The 23,664-nt window shown below is 34.6% G+C and overlaps 1 protein-coding gene across 1 annotated transcript in view; it reads left to right on the top strand.

Moving 5' to 3' along the window:
* The first annotated feature begins 2,586 nt into the window (after window positions 1-2,586).
* LOC149789865 (peroxisome proliferator-activated receptor delta-like) overlaps window positions 2,587-23,664 on the top strand; it is a 53,863-nt gene continuing 32,785 nt past the window's right edge. The window contains exon 1 of the mRNA XM_089971857.1: window positions 2,587-2,823. Coding sequence (XP_089827983.1) covers window positions 2,736-2,823 — 88 coding nt within the window. The 5' untranslated portion in view covers window positions 2,587-2,735. The remainder of the gene's footprint in view (window positions 2,824-23,664) is intronic.

Genomic DNA, 23,664 nt, shown 5'->3' with positions numbered 1-23,664 from the left:
GTTACACCTGTATCTTTCAGAAAATGTCTCGATAACTAAAGTGTTCATGAATATCAATCGCTCCAGGAGGATTAAAATTCACTATATAACTATCAGAAGAAATAGAAGAATATTTGACAGCCTCCCAAATAATGTATTTTCCTCCATGTCATTACTATAGTCAAGCTACTAACTTTTCTCACCTGAATACTCTGTATTAAAAGTAGATACAGCGTGCTTGACAGCATGTTTTCAATATTAAAACAGTTATTCACATTGTGTGGATCTTGTAAAATTGTTAACTCAAGTAAATATGGAAATACTTTTGTTAAAAAATTTAATATGTTACAGTTTTTCATGAAAATCTGAGATAGCTTAAATAGTCGGCAAGTAAAAAGAATAAAATAATAGAATAAACGGACTTCTTGTCAATTATTGAAATTCCTTTCGTAAAGTCTGTCTCTTTCGATGGACTCTTTTTAACACAGCATGTTGCAAAATCTTGTTAATACTTTGGAATCCACGCTGCTTGTACGATTTAAACAAAATTTAATGTAAGGATTTTTAGCAACAAGTTCTAAATTGTTTTTATTATTAAATAATATAAGTGAACATTTGACAGGGCTAGGACCCTTTTATGTGTACATTTCAACCATCATCATCTGATTACTTTACAGTTTAAAATTTCAGTATATGTATGGATGTACCGTTTGCTAAATCAATCAAGTTTGACAACAAGACTTTTTCTGTCACTTTTGAGAAAGTTTTTGCCCTTGAGTAAGTGTGGAATTAATGAGGCTGCAGCAATCAGTGTGTGTGTGTGTGTGTGTGTGTGTGTGTGTGATTTGGATTTTTAACGTAGCTTTAACAATTTTTCAGTCATATCTCTACGATGTCTGCAGTGCAGCAGTTTATAGTGATGTCTAGTACTGGGGCATAATGCCATCAGAATAGATGGATTTATCTGTCCCCGACTTCAGAATGTTCTATATCATATCTCTCCGTATTTATTACAAGGGGCCTGTTTGAAATGTAAAGCCCTACATTTAATGGGATCCATTAAAAAAAATTGTTCAGTCAAACATTGCCTAAATCGACAGGTAAATTTTGATAGCATAATGAAAAGAGAAGAAAAAAAAAACAACTACTAGAAATGAAATAGTAGGCATATTTTTATGCAGTGATAGATGACTATATTACTTTGAAAAGTTTCTACATCTTGTAACTTTTGCGATTGATTGTTTGCGGATAGGGCATTCGTGTTTTACAAACACAATTGTAGTTTTTAAGATGAAATGTATTTGTGTGCATTACACGCAAGGTATCACAAATATAAGGTTGCTATTTCAAATCATACTGAGAATTTTAGTAAAGAAACTGCAATTAGATACTTTGAAATGTACAGTGACATCGTTTTTTTTTTTTTATTTGTGCATGCGACATGGTAATCGTCCATATCTTGTTTGATAGCGATATTGTAACCATTCATATATTGATGTATATTGTTAGCGAGTATACTGTATGAACTTTTTAATATTAACTTGGTTAATATTGCTTCATTTGTCATAAAACATTCAAGGTATCATTCACTTTATGCTTCCAGTACCAATTTCAAACTTTTTTAAAGTTTTAATTCATAGATAACAAAAAGATGAAGTTTTTTTTGTAGGAATAAAGTTAAATAACATTTTGTTCATAATGCAGATGTGAAGTATCACCAGAAATATCATGTGTATTACACAAGCGTCGAGAATGAAAGTTAAATAAAGTATTGCACAAGTGTCCTCAGGAGGAAACTTAACGTATTCTGTGCATTATACAATGTCCACGGGAAGAAAATTAAATACCGTATTCTGTATATTTCACACTTGGCATCATGAGGAATGCTAAACAACATATTTTGTGTATAACAAAATAGTCATCGGGTATACAGTTAAATAGCGTATTCCGTGTATTATACAAGCGTCTTGAGGAGGAAAGTTGAATAAAGTGTTATGTGCATTACACAAGTGTCATAATGAGAAAAGTTAAACAACGTTTTCTATGTATCACACAAGTGTCCTCACGAGAAAACTTAACGTATTATGTTTATAACAAACGTATCCTCGGAAGGAAAGTTAAACAACGTTTTCTATGTATCACACAAGTGTCCTCAGGAGGAAACAACGTATTCTGTTTATAACAAACGTATCCTCGGAAGGAAAGTTAAATAACGTATTCTGTGTATTACGAAAACTATCATCAGAAGGAATGTTCAATAAAATAGTTTGTGTATTACGCTAGTGTCAGCAAGATAGATATTATGCAAACGCTTAATGTTTGCCGAGGTTTTCAAACTCTGTTTATGAGAACAAAAGTGGGATTAACAGATGTTTGTAATTTCTTGTTCCGAATTTTCACAGGACTTTTTTCGTCAAGTAATGACTCGTGCGGACACAACATAATAGTGGAATTCGTGTAAAATATTTACATCCTGGAATAACACCTGAAATAATTGGTCCTCTCTAGTATTACAATCTAAAGAGGTGGTTATGAATATGTATGAGTAGGCGGGCTATAAATTGACCTCATTTTCTTAGTTATGATCTATATTAAGTAAGTGTGATCCATTCACGCTGCAGCTTGACTGCTATTCATACATACTCGTCTGGTCAGCAGATACACAACTCTAGTACTGAGAGTTGATAATAAGGTTGGACCTTGTGTACAGTTTCTGCTATATGTATCGTGGACTGAGTAATAGCCCGGAGTGACTAATGACCTCGGTTGTCCTGCCCAGCCCTCTACTTTTCTTGCAGTCTGAGGTCAGTGCCCTCATGCAGTCCACCGCTTTCGGTTATTCAGGTAAGCTTGCACACAAATAAAATACTTACATTTATCTTGACTTATGTATGAATATCTTAATTACTAAAAATCATATTTATTTCAGTTCCGGTGTAATTCTTGCAAGACAAATGATATTTCAAGTCAATCATAAACTTCTGTCTGAAACTTTCTCTCGGTGCTCTATTCATATTGTTTAGATTTGATTGTATTTCTCAAATTATTGTTATGCTTTTAATTTAGTGTTATACTATTAAATTAGTGTTTTACGATTACATTAGTGTTATATTATTACATTAGTGTTATATTATTACATTAGTGTTATATTATTATATTAGTGTTATATTATTACATTAGCAGTTTACTACTAAATCATCTTTGAAAATTCTAGCCTACAGCTCATTTGCAGTCTCAAACACTAGTACTTCACTTTGTGTTTTAAACACTTAAAAAGTTAGGGTCGTTCTGAGTTTCAAAATCCTTGTGTGAACAATATAGTCTATAGAGGGCTGTTGCTGACATGTTATTCCTGGCATAGACCTTACAATATAGTCTATAGAGGACTGTTGCTGACATGTTATTCCTGGCATAGACCTTACAATATAGTCTATAAAGGGCTGTTGCTGACATGTTATTCCTGGCATAGACCTTACAATATAGTCTATAAAGGGCTGTTGCTGACATGTTATTCCTGGCATAGACCTTACAATATAGCCTATAGAGGGCTGTTGCTAACATGTTATTCCTGGCATAACCCTTACTATATCATTTCATATGCTCAGAAGGTGAGTTTCATCAATTATAGAAAACCATTTTTTTATCAATTAAAAAGTAGAATTTATTGCAACAACTACAAAAAAAGATGAAAAAATATGCCGGTAATTTTTTTCTCATCACTTCTTTTACATATAATTCTTCAGTTTCAGTTTGTTTTTAAAACTACAGCGGTGTACATGTAACAAAGGTTCATTGACCTTTATGCTCCAAATTTGGTTTCGCCGGCCATGCTGTCTATAGTAGTTTCGCACTAAGCTAGAGTTGTTCTAACACTGAATTAGTGTTTGTTTTAACATATTTAGTTTTGTGGTGATGACAGCAATGTATAGTGACACTGGGCATAGGCTGCAAAAACAAGTTAAACCTCTCATTGCGAATACCGTTGAATTGGAGAATATAACTCAACGGCAATTACGTTTAGCCAGTCCCATTTACTACTGGCATGCTTACTCCTTGAAAAAAAAGATAAAAATCACCATAACGACAAGTATGAGAAGTGGTCTTAAGTATAAAGTATAAAGTTTATATATAGGCTGTTTGGTAAATTAAAATCATGTCATATTCTCATCAACTGTCTATCTATCTATCTATCTATCTATCTATCTATCTATCTATCTATCTATCTAATACAAATCGTATGGCGCATACATAACAGTCCTTCCTTTCAAGTGCACTAAATCCAGCAAGGGATAGCTTGTTTCAGGGATTGATTAAGATAAATGCAATAAACTTGACAATGAACAGTACAACACTGGTTTATTACTAGCCATATATGCTAAATACAGTACGCTGTATCAGTGATATACTACGAGATGTATAAATGTTTCATTAAAAGGAAACAAGGCTTGCTGAGTTTCCTTTAATGAAACAGTTATACAGTGAGTGATATATAATTGAAACTGCGTACATACTATACATTTTTTTATATTTATATCACATGTAAATACATATTTTTCCCCTTGAACAGAGTTTAGATTTACTACAGGCAAATGTATATTGACATAGTGAATGAACTCCTCAAAGCCGAGTGTGTCCGCTACAAAATGTAGTTCTATGCCTTTTGTGGCTATTCAAAATCACCTTTGCATATTGATAAGTTGATTGTTTTCTTTTTGAGATTCTAATTTTCTTCGCATTAATTTAATCATGAAAGATGGTTTTCTTGAAAAAAGTAGAGCAATACAAACACATGGTTAGCTATGCCATTCACATGAACGATTCACGTACCGGCGCATGGAAATTACTGTGGAATAGAAACTAAGAGAAATGACGATCTAACAAGAGGTAATTAAAATAATATAATATATTTACAGTTCATCTAAGCCATTATTCTGCTTTAATAACAGTACTACCGACCTTAAAACTCTCTCTTTCTCTCTCTCTCTCTCTCTCTCTCTCTCTCTCTCTCTCTCTCTCTCTCTCATCCTTTGGTCGGTTTGACTTAACTTTTACCATCATTCATAAGTCCAGAGACGTCGTGGGATGACACAAGCAAAAATCATCTAGGCTCGTCTTTTCGAAGATTTTCACCTGTATCTTGCTGCGATCTTCCCGAGAGAGAGAGAGAGAGAGAGAGACAGAGACAGAGACAGAGGGCCCTTTGGACATTTTCATATTTAATTAATAAAAATCGATTTTTAGAATATTGTAATAGGTTTAAGAAACAACAACAATAACAGCAAACCATTAAATACACCACAGTATATGTACCACGTAATCGAGAAATTTACCGTATAATGTCGACGGGGTTTACAACTTTGTATCATTGATTATATAAACACTAGATAAATCCCAAGGAAGGTGCACACATACCGTTACGAAGAACCATATTATTGTAGGTTACCTGGTGCAAGTTCAATTTCAAGGTTTTCATTAAGCCCAAATTATTTTTTCTTTCACTCCAGATTTCCGTGTAGTTTGTCCGTTATGCGTCAGAGGGGAGGGGAACAGAAAGCAGAAAGGATTGCGATGAAATTGTGTACCATATTAAATTTGTTTAGAAAACGGGGATTATTAATACTTTGTATCGTTTTCATAATACATCACCAATGATTAATATATGGAAATTCATCTTTGACATAGAATCAACAGCAGCCGGTCGTAAGAATGTTTATATATGCGTATTATTGCGCCATGGGCAGATTACACTTTGATATACCAGTAGTACTGGCATATTAAATTGGTTTAAACCAACACTTTTAAAAGCCATGTTATTTCTAATATATATATATATATATATATATATATATATATATATATATATATATATATATATATATATATATATATATATATATATATATATATGTGTGTGTGTGTGTGTGTGTGCGCGCGTGTGTGTGTGTGTAAAGAAAAATGTAATAATATGATACGACGAAAAGCTTTCTCAGAAAACCATATGACAGTTGAAACGATGGTCAGAGTTAGTACCTTGAACGATGCCAATTACAGAAACCATCCCACTGAATTCCTTCCTTAAAAAAAGAGCAATCCGAATAACAATAATGTTAGGACAGTTCCATTTACTATTTAGAACGGGAAACGTGTCCTCCAAAGCAAATCTGCCTCCCAATGAGAGCCATGCTTTACCCTCTTTTCCATAACAACGCATCAGAGTATATTATGTTCTATAATTGTGTTATGATTTAATCTTACTTCTTTATTATTAACACATCTTCCCATTTTTTATACCCATTACCGACTTAAAAAACAAAAAGGATGAACGATATAAAGAATGCAGAAAATTAGTCGTTTTATTCATTGAATTTTAATTTCTAATCTGATTGTCACCAAAGGGTCTCAAACACTGTCGAATCATTGGCGTTTCAAAGCAAACGGAGATCTCGATGTAAACAAAATGCTTGCTGCCAATGCCTGGTTTCAGTAAATACTGTGTTGTCTACATCAAATATATTTGCCATGTCTAGTTTTAATATTTTTGAAACAAAATGAACAAAGAAATAGGAGGAACTCTTTTACACATGTGTTCAAAGAGATCTAAGTCCAAACTTTACGGAATTATTAGATTTTCAAAGACGGTGAACTACATCACATCTGTTGCTTGAAAACAGACTGGCCCAAGCAAATATGGCAACAGTGTTACTAACGCCAACTAGTTGACAATTTGTATGACCGCCTGGCGACAATCAGATTAGAACCTATAAATCAACGAATGACATGACGGAGTTTTGTGCATTTTTATACCCTGTGTACCTTTTGCTTTTAAAATCGGTAGTGGGTAGAACACAAATGGGATGATATGTTGCTTAAAATCGGTAGTGGGTAGAACACAAATGGGATGATGTGTTGCTTAAAATCGGTAGTGGGTAGAACACAAATGGGATGATGTGTTGCTTAAAATCGGTAGGGGGTAGAACACAAATGGGATGATGTGTTGCTTAAAATCGGTAGTGGGTAGGACACAAATGGGATGATGTGTTGCTTAAAATCGGTAGTGGGTAGGACACAAATGGGATGATGTGTTGCTTAAAATCGGTAGTGGGTAGAACACAAATGGGATGATGTGTTGCTTAAAATCGGTAGTGGGTAGAACACAAATGGGATGATGTGTTGCTTAAAATCGGTAGTGGGTAGAACACAAATGGGATGATGTGTTGCTTAAAATCGGTAGTAGGTAGAACACAAATGGGATGATGTGTTGCTTAAAATCGGTAGTGGGTAGAACACAAATGGGATGATGTGTTGCTTAAAATCGGTAGTGGGTAGAACACAAATGGGATGATGTGTTGCTTAAAATCGGTAGTGGGTAGAACACAAATGGGATGATGTGTTGCTTAAAATCGGTAGTGGGTAGAACACAAATGGGATGATGTGTTGCTTAAAATCGGTAGTGGGTAGAACACAAATGGGATGATGTGTTGCTTAAAATCGGTAGTGGGTAGAACACAAATGGGATGATGTGTTGCTTAAAATCGGTAGTGGGTAGAACACAAATGGGATGATGTGTTGCTTAAAATCGGTAGTAGGTAGAACACAAATGGGATTATGTGTTGCTTAAAATTGAGATCCATGATTAACACTGCTACGCTGTTTTATCTAATGCATTACACTTAAGTTGAATTTCTTGCGATGTGAAGTTTAATGTACTTTATGCATCAGGAATCAAATCCAAATTACATCTCTCCGTGAGTAATCAGGAAACAATATCATCATGTCTGACCCGGATCTAACACATAATCTATCCGGAGCTAACCCGAAAATCACTTTATGTAGACAAATGATATTCAGTAATCGTGTTGCTTAGATCCTGCAGGTGATCTGATTAGATTTTCACTCTATTTAAGGATGTCTGTCTTTGTAAAATCACCATCTACTACACAGCTTAAAATTACGTGATAATTACACTATTTACATCAAGTCATTCATTACCAAATTATGTTTCAGCTCAATCATTTCTAGTTGAGCATACAATACTGTACAGTATTTACAACTGAATGTGTTATATTAAATCAGAGATCGTATTTCAGACATGAACAGAAGATATAATGATTTCACTTTTAAATTATATGGAAGAATGGAGTCTATTCTAGAGATGATAGAAGAGTGAAAGAATGAATTTCTACTGATTTCGAGTCTAGAATAAATTAATGTAAGAACGACTTTCAAGTTATTTCGAGTCTAGAAGAAATGATTATAACGATATTAGTCCAATTTCCAAAATTATACATATGTGTCGATCACAAAAATATATTAAAATGACACGAAAGTGGTCGTGGATAATAGAAAATCAATGAACATATACATCATAATACGCGGTCAATGGAATTGTCAGACTATGAAGGCGTTAACATATGAAGGTGAGAATAGTCTCATATTTAACTGTCACGATATGTAAGCTTGTATAGTAATATAACATTAATTTATAAGCTATCTTACAAGTGTTATGTATATTTGATTTAATTATATCTGATTTAATATATATTTATTTCAATTTAATTGTTTGTCAGTTTTTTTTAATTAAAAAATAGTTTATAAACACCAGGTGTTGATCTAAATCATGACCTTGTTTCAGAATTTGTAGCAACCTTCGTAAACAAGTTCTATTTTATTTTAAAATGATTGCTTGTTTCCAAGGTCATGATGGGACTTTGTCTTTAAGATGTAAACCTTTTTTTTTATTTCTGAGAGTAAATATTATTGGTTTTCGTCAGGGTCATACTGGGTAAACGTGATCTGTAACACGTACTTGCTTCAATAACCTTCCATAAGATGATCGCGTGACCCCTTGTTTACGTTTTAGAAAGACCATATAACCCATGTTTTGGAGATTTAATCTCAGTAGAAGCTGGACTGTTAAACTGTTAGTTGTATGTTGTGTTGTTTGGAGTTATTTCCAATGATTTGGCTTGGAGTTATTTCAAATTAGTTGGATTCAAAAAGGATTAATTCTGTTATTTTTCTGGAAAATACGTGTGCTCATGTAATATTGTGGAACAAGAACAGCTTTTTTTATAAACATTTATTCAGCTATCAGACACCGGAGTGATAATTCTTGTTTCTACAAGGAACTGTAGACTTCAACACTACATATTGCAGCATACGTCATCGTTTTCCATCTTGGATTCTTCGTCGGGATTCTAACGTCAAATCAGTAGAACATTTGGTATTAGGACTTCAAAATTTTATTCTTGGATTATTCTTGGATTAGTTTTTGGATTTGATTCTATAAAACAGTAAGTTCATATTTTTTTCATTTTTACAGAATTATTCCAGGGAAATAAATTATTGTATTTTTCAAAGCTTGTTGTTTTCACTCTTTCTTGTGTTCAAGCCTAAACAAGTGACATAGGACAAGTTACTATCCGCCTTAAGCCGCAAAGCGGATACCTTTTTCACCGTTACTCACAAAGCGGATCTTGCGAAGTCGAGTTGTAGGCATATTTTATACAATAAAATAAGAATACGGTCTGATAATGATGAAGACATTTCATTGCAGATGATGCCGTTAAGCCATTCAGTTTGGCTGACATTATTGAAAATATAAAAACCTTAATATGACTTACCCATTCAACAGAAATTAATACATTTTTAACAGACACCACTCAGCATGGAGGTCTTTCAAAAATTTTAAATTGCACGTATCCGTTATCACATATGGCCAACATTACTAGAATTTACTAAATAAAATGACTTCTTCAATCTTTCCAACAGAATTCTGCCATATTTAATTAAACGCGTTTCGGTTGAAATGTTTAATTTTTGTACGAATGATGCCTATCTGCCAACAAATGTGACCTCCATTACTAAACATATGGAAATATTTTAATAGTTTTTTTTTTTTGAAACAGCTTTACGTAGTTTGATCAAGTTTGTTATGAATACGTATCGTGGTATGAATACGTGTTTAATTGCCATAATGGATGCCAATCAACTATCAAATTTGACCGTCATTACCTAACACATTTTTTTTATAACGTTTTCTTCTTAAAGAATGCTGAACATATTCTGACTACAATTGACTGAAGGCATCTCGGCTTGACGGAATTTCATATTACAAAGTATTATCTAAATATGGCTACTGCTACTATAAATGTACTCAGATGTTATGGATTCATTACCAGATGTACTCAGATGTTGTGGATTCATTACCAAATGTACTCAGATGTTATGGATTCATTGCCAAATGTACTCATATGTTATGGATTCATTACCAAATGTACTCAGATGCTATGGATTCATTACCAAATGTACTCAGATGTTATGGATTCATTACCAAATGTACTCAGATGTTATGGATTCATTACCAAATGTACTCAGATGTTATGGATTCATTGCCAAATGTACTTAGATGTTTTGGATTCATTGCCAAATGTACTCAGACGTTATGAAATAATTGCCAAATGTACTCAGATGTCATGGATTCATTTCCTGATATAATCAGATGTTATGGATACATTGCCAAATTTTGTTTAGAGTTACTAAATTATACAAATATTTACAATATTTTGTTCTATAACAAACGCATCAGAATTTGACTAAATATTTCAGAATTCATTCTGGCATGAAGAGCTTTCGTGTTGTAAATAATACATATCGGCTGCCACGTTGTACATCCGTTAGACTGTATCTAACACTGTGATTATACGTATACCACTCTCGGCAGAAAATCCTTTCCATGCTGGATGCTCTCAAATATGGACGGAAGAGCTAAAATTAGAGAAACAATGCGACGACCCTTTTTATAACAAATCAGTCAACAGCGTTGTAAAAGAAAACCAACTGAGAGTATCATGCGGACCCATTTACCAGTTTTTAAAGTATTTGGCTGTCTTGGACATCATGGCTATCTTGAACATCATGTTTTCTTAGCATTTTCAAAGGTTGGGCTTCAGAGAGTATTTATTTGTTTGACAAAAAACAAAAACAAACCTGTTGGGTTGATACATCACAGATTTGATATTCATTAATTTTAAGCTCACCTACTGATTGTCATTTTTCTTTCGATATTATTCTGCGAAAATTTGGAATAGATTGTCCGGTGCCTATGTTTATAATTTTCAATACACATGCAAATATAGTATAAATTTGTCATTTTTAGGGATTAATAAACGCGCACATACACACACACACACATATATATAATCAACTAATCATACACTCAGCTCATTAACTTAAATTAATCATTGATTAAACTCATATATTTTCCAAGAAAATATTTATTGTACGTAATTTGTTAAAGAAATTAGGTTTTCGGTGAATTTCATACAACTGAATGAATGATAGTGAATTTGTAACAGTTTGAACTTGTACGTGTTACAAATAAGTATATAATGAAAACTACATATCTGCTTGTACCCAAATGATAATTGTATCCCTACTACTTTTAATATCGCCACAATTATGTCTCTCTTAAATATATTGTTATTGATATTGTTCGTTTACATCCGCTACGAAAGCAAACAATTTTGTGATATGGAAACCTTGTCCAACGATATTTTCAAGCTTATAACTAGCACTAACTCAGGGAATACAGTATCTGATGAGCGTAAAGAACTCACCTTGTCAATACGATGAAAAGTGTGGGATGGGCACATAACTGGACAAGATCTTTTTCGCTATCATTTTTGTGAGCAAAACATGAGACTTAACATGAAGCAGCGACTATCATGGAATATATACCATACACAGCATCAACAAGTGTTCATGCACATGCACTTAGATTCTTCAAATATATATTATAGTGACAACATCCAGTAAAATATTTGTCTCTCAACGGCTAGACTTACCAATGTGCATGTACTTTTAGCCAGGTAGAGTTCAGTGGCCTGTCACAATGACCACTGTCGGCTCGCTAATTATGTATTCATATAGGTCGGTCTACTCACTCGTGGCAATAACAGAAAGTCAATGACCTGAAGGCCACGTTGCCTGGGTCGATGTACTCTGTATAGTCAATAACTTACGGATGATAACATGTTATTTTTAACAGAGAAGGAAACACAATGTCATTATTAATGCGTGTGTGTGTGCGTGTGTGTGTGTGTGTGTGTGTGTGTGGTTTAGATTTTTAACGTAGCTTTAACAATTTTTCAGTCATGCCGCTACGATGTCTGCAGTGTGGCAGTTTATAGTTTTGTCTAGCACTTGGTTTTTCCCATCATGCCGCAGACACGTAGCATGATGTCCTACCCAGTCACACTAGCCTGACACCAGGCCGACCAGTCCTAACACTAACCTCTTAATGCTGAGCGCCAAGCGAGGCATCTGTTAGTAACATTTTAAAAAGTCTTTGGTATGACTCGGCCGGGGAGCGAATCCGCGACCTCCCGCATCCGAGGCGGACGCTCTAACCACTAGCTAGGCCACCGGACCAGTCGGAAGTATAAATAATTTTGCTGAACTTGAAAATTACAAACAGCAGTGATCTCATTTATCTTTCACTTGTTTAATAATATTATTGTGCAATGCTATGTTTCTTTATTGTTCGTTGTTTATTTTAGAGCAATAATACCATTATTGTGGGTGGGTGTACAGGGACGTATCTGGGGGTATGGTTGGGATTGGGTTCGGGAGGATCTACCCCTCTCCTAACAATGAGCAAAAACAAACCAGAATGTTTTCCTAAGTTTGTACGTTTTAAAGTGAGACAGCGAAAATTATGCCCGAAAAACGTTAAAATTCAAGAGACTAATGGGGCTTTGTCCAACAAACCCCTCGCCTCCCTCAATATTTTCATAGATACCTCCAAGTGTGTGTGTGTGTGTGTGTGTGTGTTTACAAGCTATCTTTGATGGGGGATTTTAATTTTTTTTAAATGTACCATGGATAAGCGCACACTGGGGTTCTCCCAGTGAGCAAATCACGTCTTTGGTTAGAAAGAACCATCGATTACTCTTCTTATTTAATTTACCAGTATCGACCCATTGGTCTAATGCTTAAATCTTTATTCACCAATTAACCATCTAATCACTTAATTTCAACAAAACATACATAATTGTTTTTAGAAAATCAATGTGCTTCAATTACTTCAACTGAAAAACTCTCTCTCTCTCTCTCTCTCTCTCTCTCTCTCTCTCTCTCTCTATATATATATATATATATATATATATATATATATATATATACATATTGTATTTATGTGTTATAGACTTTAAGTAAAGGTGGAGATCACAGATCTTTAATTTCTATTAATGTGTTATAGACCATACGTTAAGGAGTACAATAGATAATTTGTATTTATAGTAATGTTTTATAGACCATAAGTAAGGGGGGGGGGGGGTCAAATACGTAGTTTTTATGTGTATTAATGTGCAATACTATAACAAAAGGGTAAAAATTTTTAGCGTTGTTTTTACCAATGTGTACCAATAGACCAAAGTGGGATATTACATAGCTGTGTTTATATTAATATGTTATAGACCGTAAGTAAAGGGTGAAATAGACCATACGTAAAGGAGGAAATAAAATAGGTTTATTTTTATTAATGTGTTAAAAACCATATGTAAAGGGAGACAATACACTGTTTGTATTTGTATTAATGTCGTACAATTTTATTTTAAATACACAGACTGAGTAATTATTTAAACGTTATTCTGGTATTGAATCTATGATATTTTTGTCTGTGATGTGAAATAAAACACTGTATCTACCTTACCACCCCCACTACATACAATGCATTTTTATTCCACGATTTGAACTAGCCGATATTCCCAGGTAGGGGTAATTCACGAATGAATGAAACGATACTCAACATTTGGTCTCAGAATCTAAAAGTTAAAAAAAGTAAAGTGAAATAATATCCAATCAAAACTATGTTCCTAAGTTTCTTCATTGACAAAGGTATTTATAGATGACACAGAGATTACATAGATTTCACTTTTGTAACTGTGGATTCGGCTATATCGACGGTAGGAACGATAACGTTGTCGACGGTCAACCTATTTATATTTACGAAGGAAATAAAAGTCGATACAAACGGTTTAAAGGGTCATAGAACCATATAATACAGATGTATTTACCAGGTTCTAGCTCGACAACTCTCTCTCTCTCTCTCTGTACACTTTCTCTCTCTCTCTCTCTCTGTACACTATCAAGCATATCTTCTTCAATCAATATAATACTTTGTTTTGATTTAAAATGGGGGAAAAGGGCATCTTTTGTTCAACATTTTTGTTGTCATGGTCTTCTTGTTGTTGTCGTCCTCATTGTAGTAATTTTTAAATAGTTTCTCGTCGGTGCACTGTGACATTTTGCCTAGAAATTACATACCTACTTCGGTAGATTACGGAACTTCTTGCCTTAGTAGTACCAAATGCTACAATTTAATGATTTTGAAACTCACGAATGAGATCTTACTATTAAAGCTACATAAACTTGCTATCGTAAACGTACCTTGATTCATGACCGCTCTGGTGGCCTAGTGGTTAGAGCGTCCACGTCGGATGTGAAAGGTCGTGGGTTCGATCCCCGGCCGAGTCATACCAAAGACTTACAAAAATGGTACTAACAACTGCCTCGCTTGGCGCTCAGCATTAAGAGGTTTGTGTTAGGACTGATCGGTCTGGTGTCAGGATAATGTGACTGGGTGGGACATCATGCTACATGTCTGCGGCATTATGTCCCAATTCTTTATATCACTATAAACTGCCACACTGCAGACATGGTAGCGATATGACTGAATTTTTTAAAAAAGTTATGTTAAAAATCCAAATCACACACACACACACACACACACACACACACCTTGATTCATGAAACGGAATCCATTTGGTCAGTACCCGAGTCTAATTGATGAATGTGGTTAATCAGGTGAGAATACGATTTGTATGTGTTTGATATGTGTTGGTATTCGGGGAAATAGACTATAAATGTTCGCCAGCTGAACCTGCGGTCGTTTTAGTTGTTGTTGTTGTTGTGGGGTTTAACGCCATTTTTCAGCACACGATAGGCTATACATGGCGGCCAGTATTAATGGTGGAGGAAGAACCCGGGAAAACCCCGGAAAGAACCACCGACCCACGAGAAGCTACTGGCAAGCTTTCTCACATACCCACATTGGCTGAATCTTAGACTCGAACCGCCGCAGACAGAGGTGAGATGGTCGTTTTAGTAAACACGGCATTAGTGCATAGTACAATGTGGCTCAGCTCATGTGTCTCGCCGGAGGTAACATTAAAACTACTGGACCCCTTTTATAATTTCATGCTTCCGGAGGTAACGTTAAAACTACTGGATCCCTATTATAATGTCATGGTTCCGGATTAATGTTAAAACTACTGGACCCCTTATATAATTTCATACTTCGGGCATTCATGCATTCATGTAAAATTCTAAGATATGTTAGAAGTCTGTAAGAGAATGAAGAGCACCGTTCAATTTGTTACTAATGATTACAGTATTGGAAACACGTTGTGACAGATTTCATTCAGTGATTCCAGTATACCAGTAAGGATACCACCAAAAAACCCAAATCCTCCCAAAAATCCCGCAATGGATTATCAATATCAAAATGAAGTAAATACCGTGAAGGATGTATTTAAGTAGAACACGCAGGGTTAGGAAAAATTGTTCGTGGGAGGGATGTAAAATTCCTAAGGTTACGGAAACTTGCCCGTTAGGTCAGACCAACCTATGACTCACCAACTCATCAGATTGATGAACTGGTTGAGTAAACTGGATAGGAAATTATAGAAGTTGAAATAATTTTCTTTTAGATTTTTAACGTTTATAAAACAATTCCTCGCGATCATGCATAGTAATACTAATTTTCTTTTCTTCCATGCCTATGCCCTTGTCATCCCCCCAGATGTCAATTATATATATATATATATATATATATATATATATATATATATATATATATATATATATATATATATATATATATATATATATATATATATAATATTATAAAAGGACAAACGAACCCATTTTTATTTCAATCTCTTCACAGTATAATAATTTGCAATCGTTATTTTTTCTCTGTAATGAGAAATAAAAGTTCCTTAAAGAGACAAAATCGCGTTCTTTTTTTATAATGTTGAAGTCACCTTATTAGGAATCAGCTGGATGTTTGATCTTGAGTACCCCATCAAAGACAAACCATTTGACAACGTTGTGGCAGTTTTAACATTGGGAAAGGCCTTTGACCTTCTGACAATATTGCGGCAGTTTTAACACAAAAGAAAAGCATTTTACTATTTTATAAAATTTGGGGCAGTTTTAATACATGAAGAAAGGCCTTTGATCATTTGATAACATTGCGGTAGTTTTAACACGTTAAGAAAAACCTTTGATCATTTGACAACATTGCGGCAGTTTTAACACGGTAGAAACGCGTTTGATCATTTGACAACATTGCGGCAGTTTTAACACGTTAGAAAACGCCTTTGACCATTTGACAACAATGCAGTAGTTTTAACACATCAGAAAACATCTTTGACCATTTCACAACAATGCGGCAGGTTGAACATTACTAAGGCCTTTGGCTTTTAATGATAAGTTAAACACGTAATGTCAGGTTTAACGTATAAAACAATTCAGTTTTTGAAACTCGTGAAAAATGAACTCTCTCTCTCTCACTCTCTCCGTTTGTAACGTACTTTTCTAATCCAGTTCTAGATATCATAGGCGATGCCGATGTTAAACCAATCACGACCAGTCATGCAGTGCTTGAATATCTGAATTTTTTAATTACATATACCTCATATATATATATATATATATATATATATATATATATATACACACACACAAACAATCAGAATGCGATGACAAGTCAATGGATTTAAAGCCTAGTTAATTTGGTTCAATCGAAATATGATGCAGAGTGAATGGTGTAAAACCTGTTGAGCCAATGGGTTTACAGTCTGGTTGACTTGGTATAATCAAAACATGCAACAAAGTCAATGGGCTTAACGTCTGCTTGATTTGGTATAATCAAAACATGCTATGAAGTCAATGTGTGTAAAGCTTGATTGATTTAGTAGAATCAAAATATGCTGAAGAGTCAATGGGTTTAAAATCTTATATTTTTTCACTCAAAATATACCTTAGATTCTGTGGATGTAAACCCTGACTGAGTTGGTAAAATCATAATTTGCGGTAGAATCAATGTCTGCAAAGCGTGATCGATTTGGTACAGTCACAATTTGCAGTAGCGTCAATGGCCGTAAAGCCTGGTCGATTTGGTACAGTCAAAATTTGCAGTAGAGTCAATGGCCGTAAAGCCTGGTCGATTTGGTACAGTCACAATTTGCGGTAAAGTCAATGGCCGCAAAGCCTGGTCGATTTGGTACAGTCACAATTTGCGGTAGAGTCAATGGCTGTAAAGCCTGGTCGATTTGGTACAGTCAAAATTTGCGAATGAGTCTAGGGCTGTAAAGCCTCCTCGATTTAGTACAGTCACAATTTGCGGTAGAGCCAATGGCTGTAAAGCCTGGTCGATTTGGTATAGTCATAATGTGCGGTAGAGTCAATGGCTGTAAAACTTGGTTGATTTGGTAAAGACAAACTATGCTGTCGAATCCGGGTTTAAAGCCTGTTCGATTTGGCAAAATCGAATTATGCTGTAGACTCAGTGCCTGTAACGCTTGAATGACTTTGTACAATCAGATAATGCTGTAGACTCAATGGTTGTTTGGATTGCATTTTTGGATTTTGAAAACGTAGCTTTAACAATTCGAGTCAAATCGCGATGATATCTGCCGTGTGGAAGTTTTTAGTGATCTCTAGCACTGGGGCATGGTGCTGTAAACATATGAAATCATACCCAGCCAGTCATATTGTCCAGACACCAGGCCGAAGAATCCTAACACTAATCTCTTAATATCTTTTTGATACAATTAAAATATCCCTTGACAGTGTCAATGGGCGTATAGTCTGATTCATTTGGTACAATCTCACTATGGTGTGTTGTTAATGGGTTTAAAGATAGGTTGATTTGATACAATCAAACTATGTTGTAGAGTCAATGGATTTAAAGACTGATTGATTTGATACAATCAGGCTATGTTGTAGAGTCAATGGGTTTAAAGACAGGTTGATTTGATACAATCAAGCTATGTTGTAGAATCAACGGGTTTAAAGACATGTTGATTTGATACAATCAAACTATGTTGTAGAATCAACGGGTTTAAAGACATGTTGATTTGATACAATCAAACTATGTTGTAGAGTCAGTGGGTTTAAAGCCTCATTGATTTGTTTCAGTCACAATGTACGATAGAGTCAATGGCTGTAAAGCCTCATTAATTTGGTACAGGCACAATGTGCGATAGTGAATGGCTGTAAAGCCTGATTGATTTGATACAGTCACAATGCGTGATTGAGCCAATGGCTGTAAAGCCTGATTGATTTGGTACAGTCACAGTGTGCGAGAGATCCAATGGCTGTAAAGCCCGATTGATTGGGTACAGTCACAATGTGTGATACAGTCAATGGCTGTAAAGCCTCATTGATTTGGTACATATATAATGTGCGATAGAGTCAATGGCTGTAATGCCTGCTTGATTTTGTACAGTTACGATGTGCGGTAGAGTCAATGGCTGTAAAGCCTCATTGATTTGGTACAGTCAAAGTGTGCGATAGAATCAATGGGTGTAAGACCTCATTGACTTGATACAGTCACAGTGTGCGATAGAGTCAACGGCTGTAAAGCCGCAATGATTTGGTACAGTCACAATGTGCGAAAGAGACGATGGCGGTAAAGTCTGATTTGGTACAGTCACAATGTTCGAATGAGTCAATGGCTGTAAAGCCTGCTTGATTTGGTACGGTCACAATGTGCGATAGAGTCAATGGCTGTAAAGCCTCGTTGATTTGATACAGTCACAATGCGTGATAGAGCCAATGGCTGTAAAGCCTGATTGATTTGGTACAGTCGCAGTGTGCGATAGAGTTAATGGCAGTAAAGCCTGGTTGGTTTGGCACAGTCACAATGTGCGATAGTCAATGGTTGTAAAGCCTGATAGATTTGTTAGGGTCAAAATATGCTTTAGAGTCAACCGGTGTATAACCTTACTGATTTGATACGATCAAGCTATGTTGTTGTAGAGTCAGTGGGTGTAAAGGCTCATTGATTTGGTGCGGTAGAGTTAATGGGTTGCTTGTGGAACAATCAAATTATGCTGAAGAGTAAATGGGCGTAAAGCCTGTTTTGATTTGGTACGGTCAAAAATTGCTGTAGATTCAACGAATGTAAAGCCTTATTGATTTAGTACGGTTAAATATGCTGAACAATATGATCATAGAAATATGTATACTCTACATTTCAAATACCTGTGACATAGTACAAGTCTGCCCCAACCTTTTTTCATTCTTGACGTCTAGGTGATGAGTATGAGAAAAACTGTTTTATTTTTTAAAAAATCTGCTCGTATGTTAAATCGTTTTAACTTACTTTAAGGCTAAATATGTTATATGTTTTCGTTACTTAAAGATCCTTGTCAATTGCATGGACGATATAACAATTTATATGGCATGCAATTCTTTCTGTGTATATTTAGGATGCTGGACTTACTTTGTCATTGTCTTTCATGATATCTTCGCTTTTGAATGTATGGGCTTAAGAAGCCCTCAATTGCCGAACAGTCACTCCTCTCTACCCTGAAGACATTAGAAATTTTGATCTTCTTTTGAAACACCAATGTGTGGAGCCATATTGTTTTCTGTAGTGTTATATCACAACGTCAGCTTCGAGTATTGGGTATAATTTGGGCTTTGATTATTGGGTATAATTTGGGCTTTGATTATTGTGTATAATTTGGGGTTTGATAATTGGGTATAATTTGGGGTTTGATTATTGGGTATAATTTGGGGCTTGATTATTGGGTTTACTTTGGGTTGTGATTATTGGGTATAATTTGGGTTTCGATTATTTTGTATAATTTGGGTTTTGATTATTGGGTATAATTTATGGTTTGATTACTGGGTATAATTTGGGCTTGAATTATTGAGTATACTTTGGGTTATGATTATTGGGTATAATCTGGGCTTTGATTATTGGGTATAATTTGGGGTTTGATTTGGGTTTTGATTATTGGGTATAATTTGGGTTTTGATTATTATGTATAATTCTTGGTTTGATTATTGGGTATAATTTGGGGTTTGATTACTGGGTATAATTTGGGTTTTGTTTATTGGGTATAGTTTCATTTTGATAATTGGGTATTATTTAGGTTTTGATCATTGAGTAATTTGGGCTTTGATTTTTGGGTATAATTTTCGTTTTGATTATCTGGTATAATTTGGGGTTTGGTTATTGGGAATAATTTGGGTTCTGATTATTGCGTATAATTTGGGCTTGGATTATTGGGTATAATTTGGGGTTTAATTATTGGGTTTACTTTGAGTTTTGATTATTGGGTATAATTTGTAGTTTGATTATTGGGTTTACCTTGGGTTTTGATTATTGGGTATAATTTGGGTTTTGATTATTGTGTATCATTTGGGTTTTGATTATTGGGTATAATTTGGGTTTTGACTATTTAGTATAATTTGTGCTTTGATTATTGGGTATGCGTTGTGGTGTGATTATTGGGTTTACCTTGGCTTTTGATTATTAGGTATAATTTGGGTTTTGATTATTGGGTATAATTTGTTATTTGATTATTGGGTTTACCTTGGATTTTGATTATTGGGTATAATTTGGGTTTTGATTATTGGGTATAATTTGGGCTTTGATTATTGGGTATAATTTGGGTTTTGATTATTGGGTATAATTTGGGTTTTGACTATTGAGTATAATTTGTGCTCTGATTATTGGGTATAATTGTTTGGTTTGATTATTGGGTTTACCTTGGGTTTTGATTATTGGGTATAATTTGGACTTTGATTATTGGGTATAATTTGGGTTTTGATTATTGGGTATAATTTGGGTTTTGACTATTTAGTATAATTTGTGCTCTGATTATTGGGTATAATTGTTTGGTTTGATTATTGGGTTTACCTTGGGTTTTGATTATTGGGTATAATTTGGGCTTTGATTATTGGGTATAATTTGGGTTTTGATTATTGGGTATAATTTGGGTTTTGACTATTGAGTATAATTTGTGCTCTGATTATTGGGTATAATTGTTTGGTTTGATTATTGGGTTTACCTTGGGTTTTGATTATTGGGTATAATTTGGGCTTTGATTATTGGGTATAATTTGGGTTTTGATTATTGGGAATAATCTGGGCTTTGATTATTGGGTATAATTTGGGGTTGGATTATTGGGTATAATTTGAGTTTTGATTATTGGGTATAATTTGGGGTTGGATTATTGGGTATAATTTGGGTTTTGATTATTGGGTATAATTTGGGCTTTGATTATTGGGTATAATTTGGGGTTGGATTATTGCGTATAAAATTTGGGGTTGGATTATTGGGTATAATTTGGGCTTTGATTATTGAGTATAATTTGGGTTTTGATTATTGGGTATAATTTGGGTTTTGATTATTGGGTATAATTTTGGCTTTGATTATTGAGTATAATTTGGGTTTTGATTATTGGGTATAATTTGGGCTTTGATTATTGGGTATAATTTGGGGTTGGATTATTGGGTATAAAATTTGGGGTTGGATTATTGGGTATAATTTGGGCTTTGATAATTGGGTATAATTTGGGGTTGGATTATTGGGTATAATTTGGGTTTTGATTATAGGGTATAATTTTGGCTTTGATTATTGGGTATAATTTGGGGTTGGATTATTGGGTATAATTTGGGTTTTGATTATTGGGTATAATTTGGGCTTTGATACCGGAAATAGTATTTTGGAATCTCGGGACAATAGCATCAAATACTTGTCAATATAGACAGCATATTACCTTTCAATGTATGTAATAATTTCGGCTGACTTTGTCTCATTATGTTCTGTAAAGAAAAGGTAAATTCGCTCGAATTGTTATGAGCAGCTCCAAGTTGATCCTCACCATAGATATATTTTATGATCACCGTGGCTTTGTTGCTTAAATTGTCTATTTGTGTCTTTGCTAGAAAAGAGCCCTTGCATACATTAGCTAAATGGGACATAGAGAAAAGAGTCCTACACTAGTTTGACGGGATAAAAAGAAAAGAGCCCTTGCATACACTAGTTATATTGGCCACAGAGAAAAGAACCCTTGCATAAACTAATTATATTGGACATAGAGAAAACAGCCCTTGCGCACAATAGTTGTATGGGACACGGAGAAAGAAAAAAGAGCCCTTGCATGCACTAGTCCCATGTGGCAAAGTTAAACTAAGCCTTTGCATATACTAGTAATATGGGGACAAAATTAAAACAAGCTCTTGCGTACACTAGTTTTATGGGGCAAAGTTAAAATAAGCCCTTGTTTACACTAGTCACATGTGGCAATATTAAAATAAGCCCTTGCATACACTAGTTATATGGGGCAAACTTAAAATAAGCCCTTTCATACACTAGTTACATGTGGCAATATTAAAATAAACCCCTGCATACACTAGTTATATGGGGCAATATTAAAATAAACCCTTGCATACACTTGTTATATTTGGCAAAGATAAAATAAGCCCTTGCATACACTAGTTATATGTGGCAATATTAAAATAAGCCCTTGCATACACTAGTTATATGTGGCAATATTAAAATAAGCCCTTGCATACACTAGTTATATAGGGTAAAATTAAAATAAGTCCTTGCATACACTAGTTATATGGGGCAAAATTAAAATAAGCCCTTGCATACACTAGTTATATTTGGCAAAGTTAAATTCGTGTGTGAGGCAAGTATTTGAAACATACACTATGCAATATTATTATGGATGATTCATCACACGTTTTCATGAAGAATCAATCAGTTATATGAAATTGCGCCATGAAATTGGCGCGTGCAAAGTAGATATGTTTGCAATGAAAATGGTAAAGGTAAAACTTTACGAGTTTGGTACACGTTACCACAATAGCTTGCGCTCGTACAGTAAAGACAAAGTATACAAACAGTTCTTGTTCCGGTGTAGCAGGCCAAATTAACCCCTGCCCAGATTAAACCCGGGTATAGTCTGGCCCAGGCCAGAGTATACTCCGGGGGATAAAGTGCCCTAGGCTAAACTATGCCCGGGGGTGTAAAATAGCCTGGGCCAGACCATACCCCTTCAGGCCAGAATATGCCCCACTTGTATATTAAATTAATATTTACTTTTCAGTTTTCAACCATGGAAGAATGCCAAGTCTCAGTTCATTTCTACCGAGGCATCCAAAACTGATATTCGTAACCGTGCCTTTTCTTCTGCTTTTATTTTTTTTGGGGGGTGGGGATTATGTTTTTTTTTTTGCTTTTTTTTTTTTTGGGGGGGGGGAAGCATTTTTGCTAATATTCGGATGATTGTTTAATGTAAGTGCATATTAGCAAACCAGAAGTCTCTTCAACTAAAATCTTTAGAAAAAATATGAGACTTTAGCAGTATTATGTTGTTACTTCTTGGGTGTTACTATCTGCAGATATAAATGTTTTGCCACTAACTGGGTACTACCGTCAGAAGATATAAATATTTTGCCACTAACTGAAGATATAATAGTTTTGCAGCTGATGTTGTACTTCTGCAAATAAATACACACTTCTATTTATGTGAAATGTCTAATTCATTCTTTTAGCTATGCAGGATAATAAAAGCTTGATCTTTT

The sequence above is a fragment of the Sinohyriopsis cumingii genome, chromosome 10 (genome assembly GCF_028554795.1).
Source record: "Sinohyriopsis cumingii isolate HCF-2022 chromosome 10, ASM2855479v2, whole genome shotgun sequence".
Lineage (NCBI taxonomy): Eukaryota > Metazoa > Mollusca > Bivalvia > Unionida > Unionidae > Sinohyriopsis > Sinohyriopsis cumingii.
The sequence above is the reverse complement of the archived record's forward strand: the minus strand, read 5'-3'. Positions and strand labels throughout refer to the sequence as shown.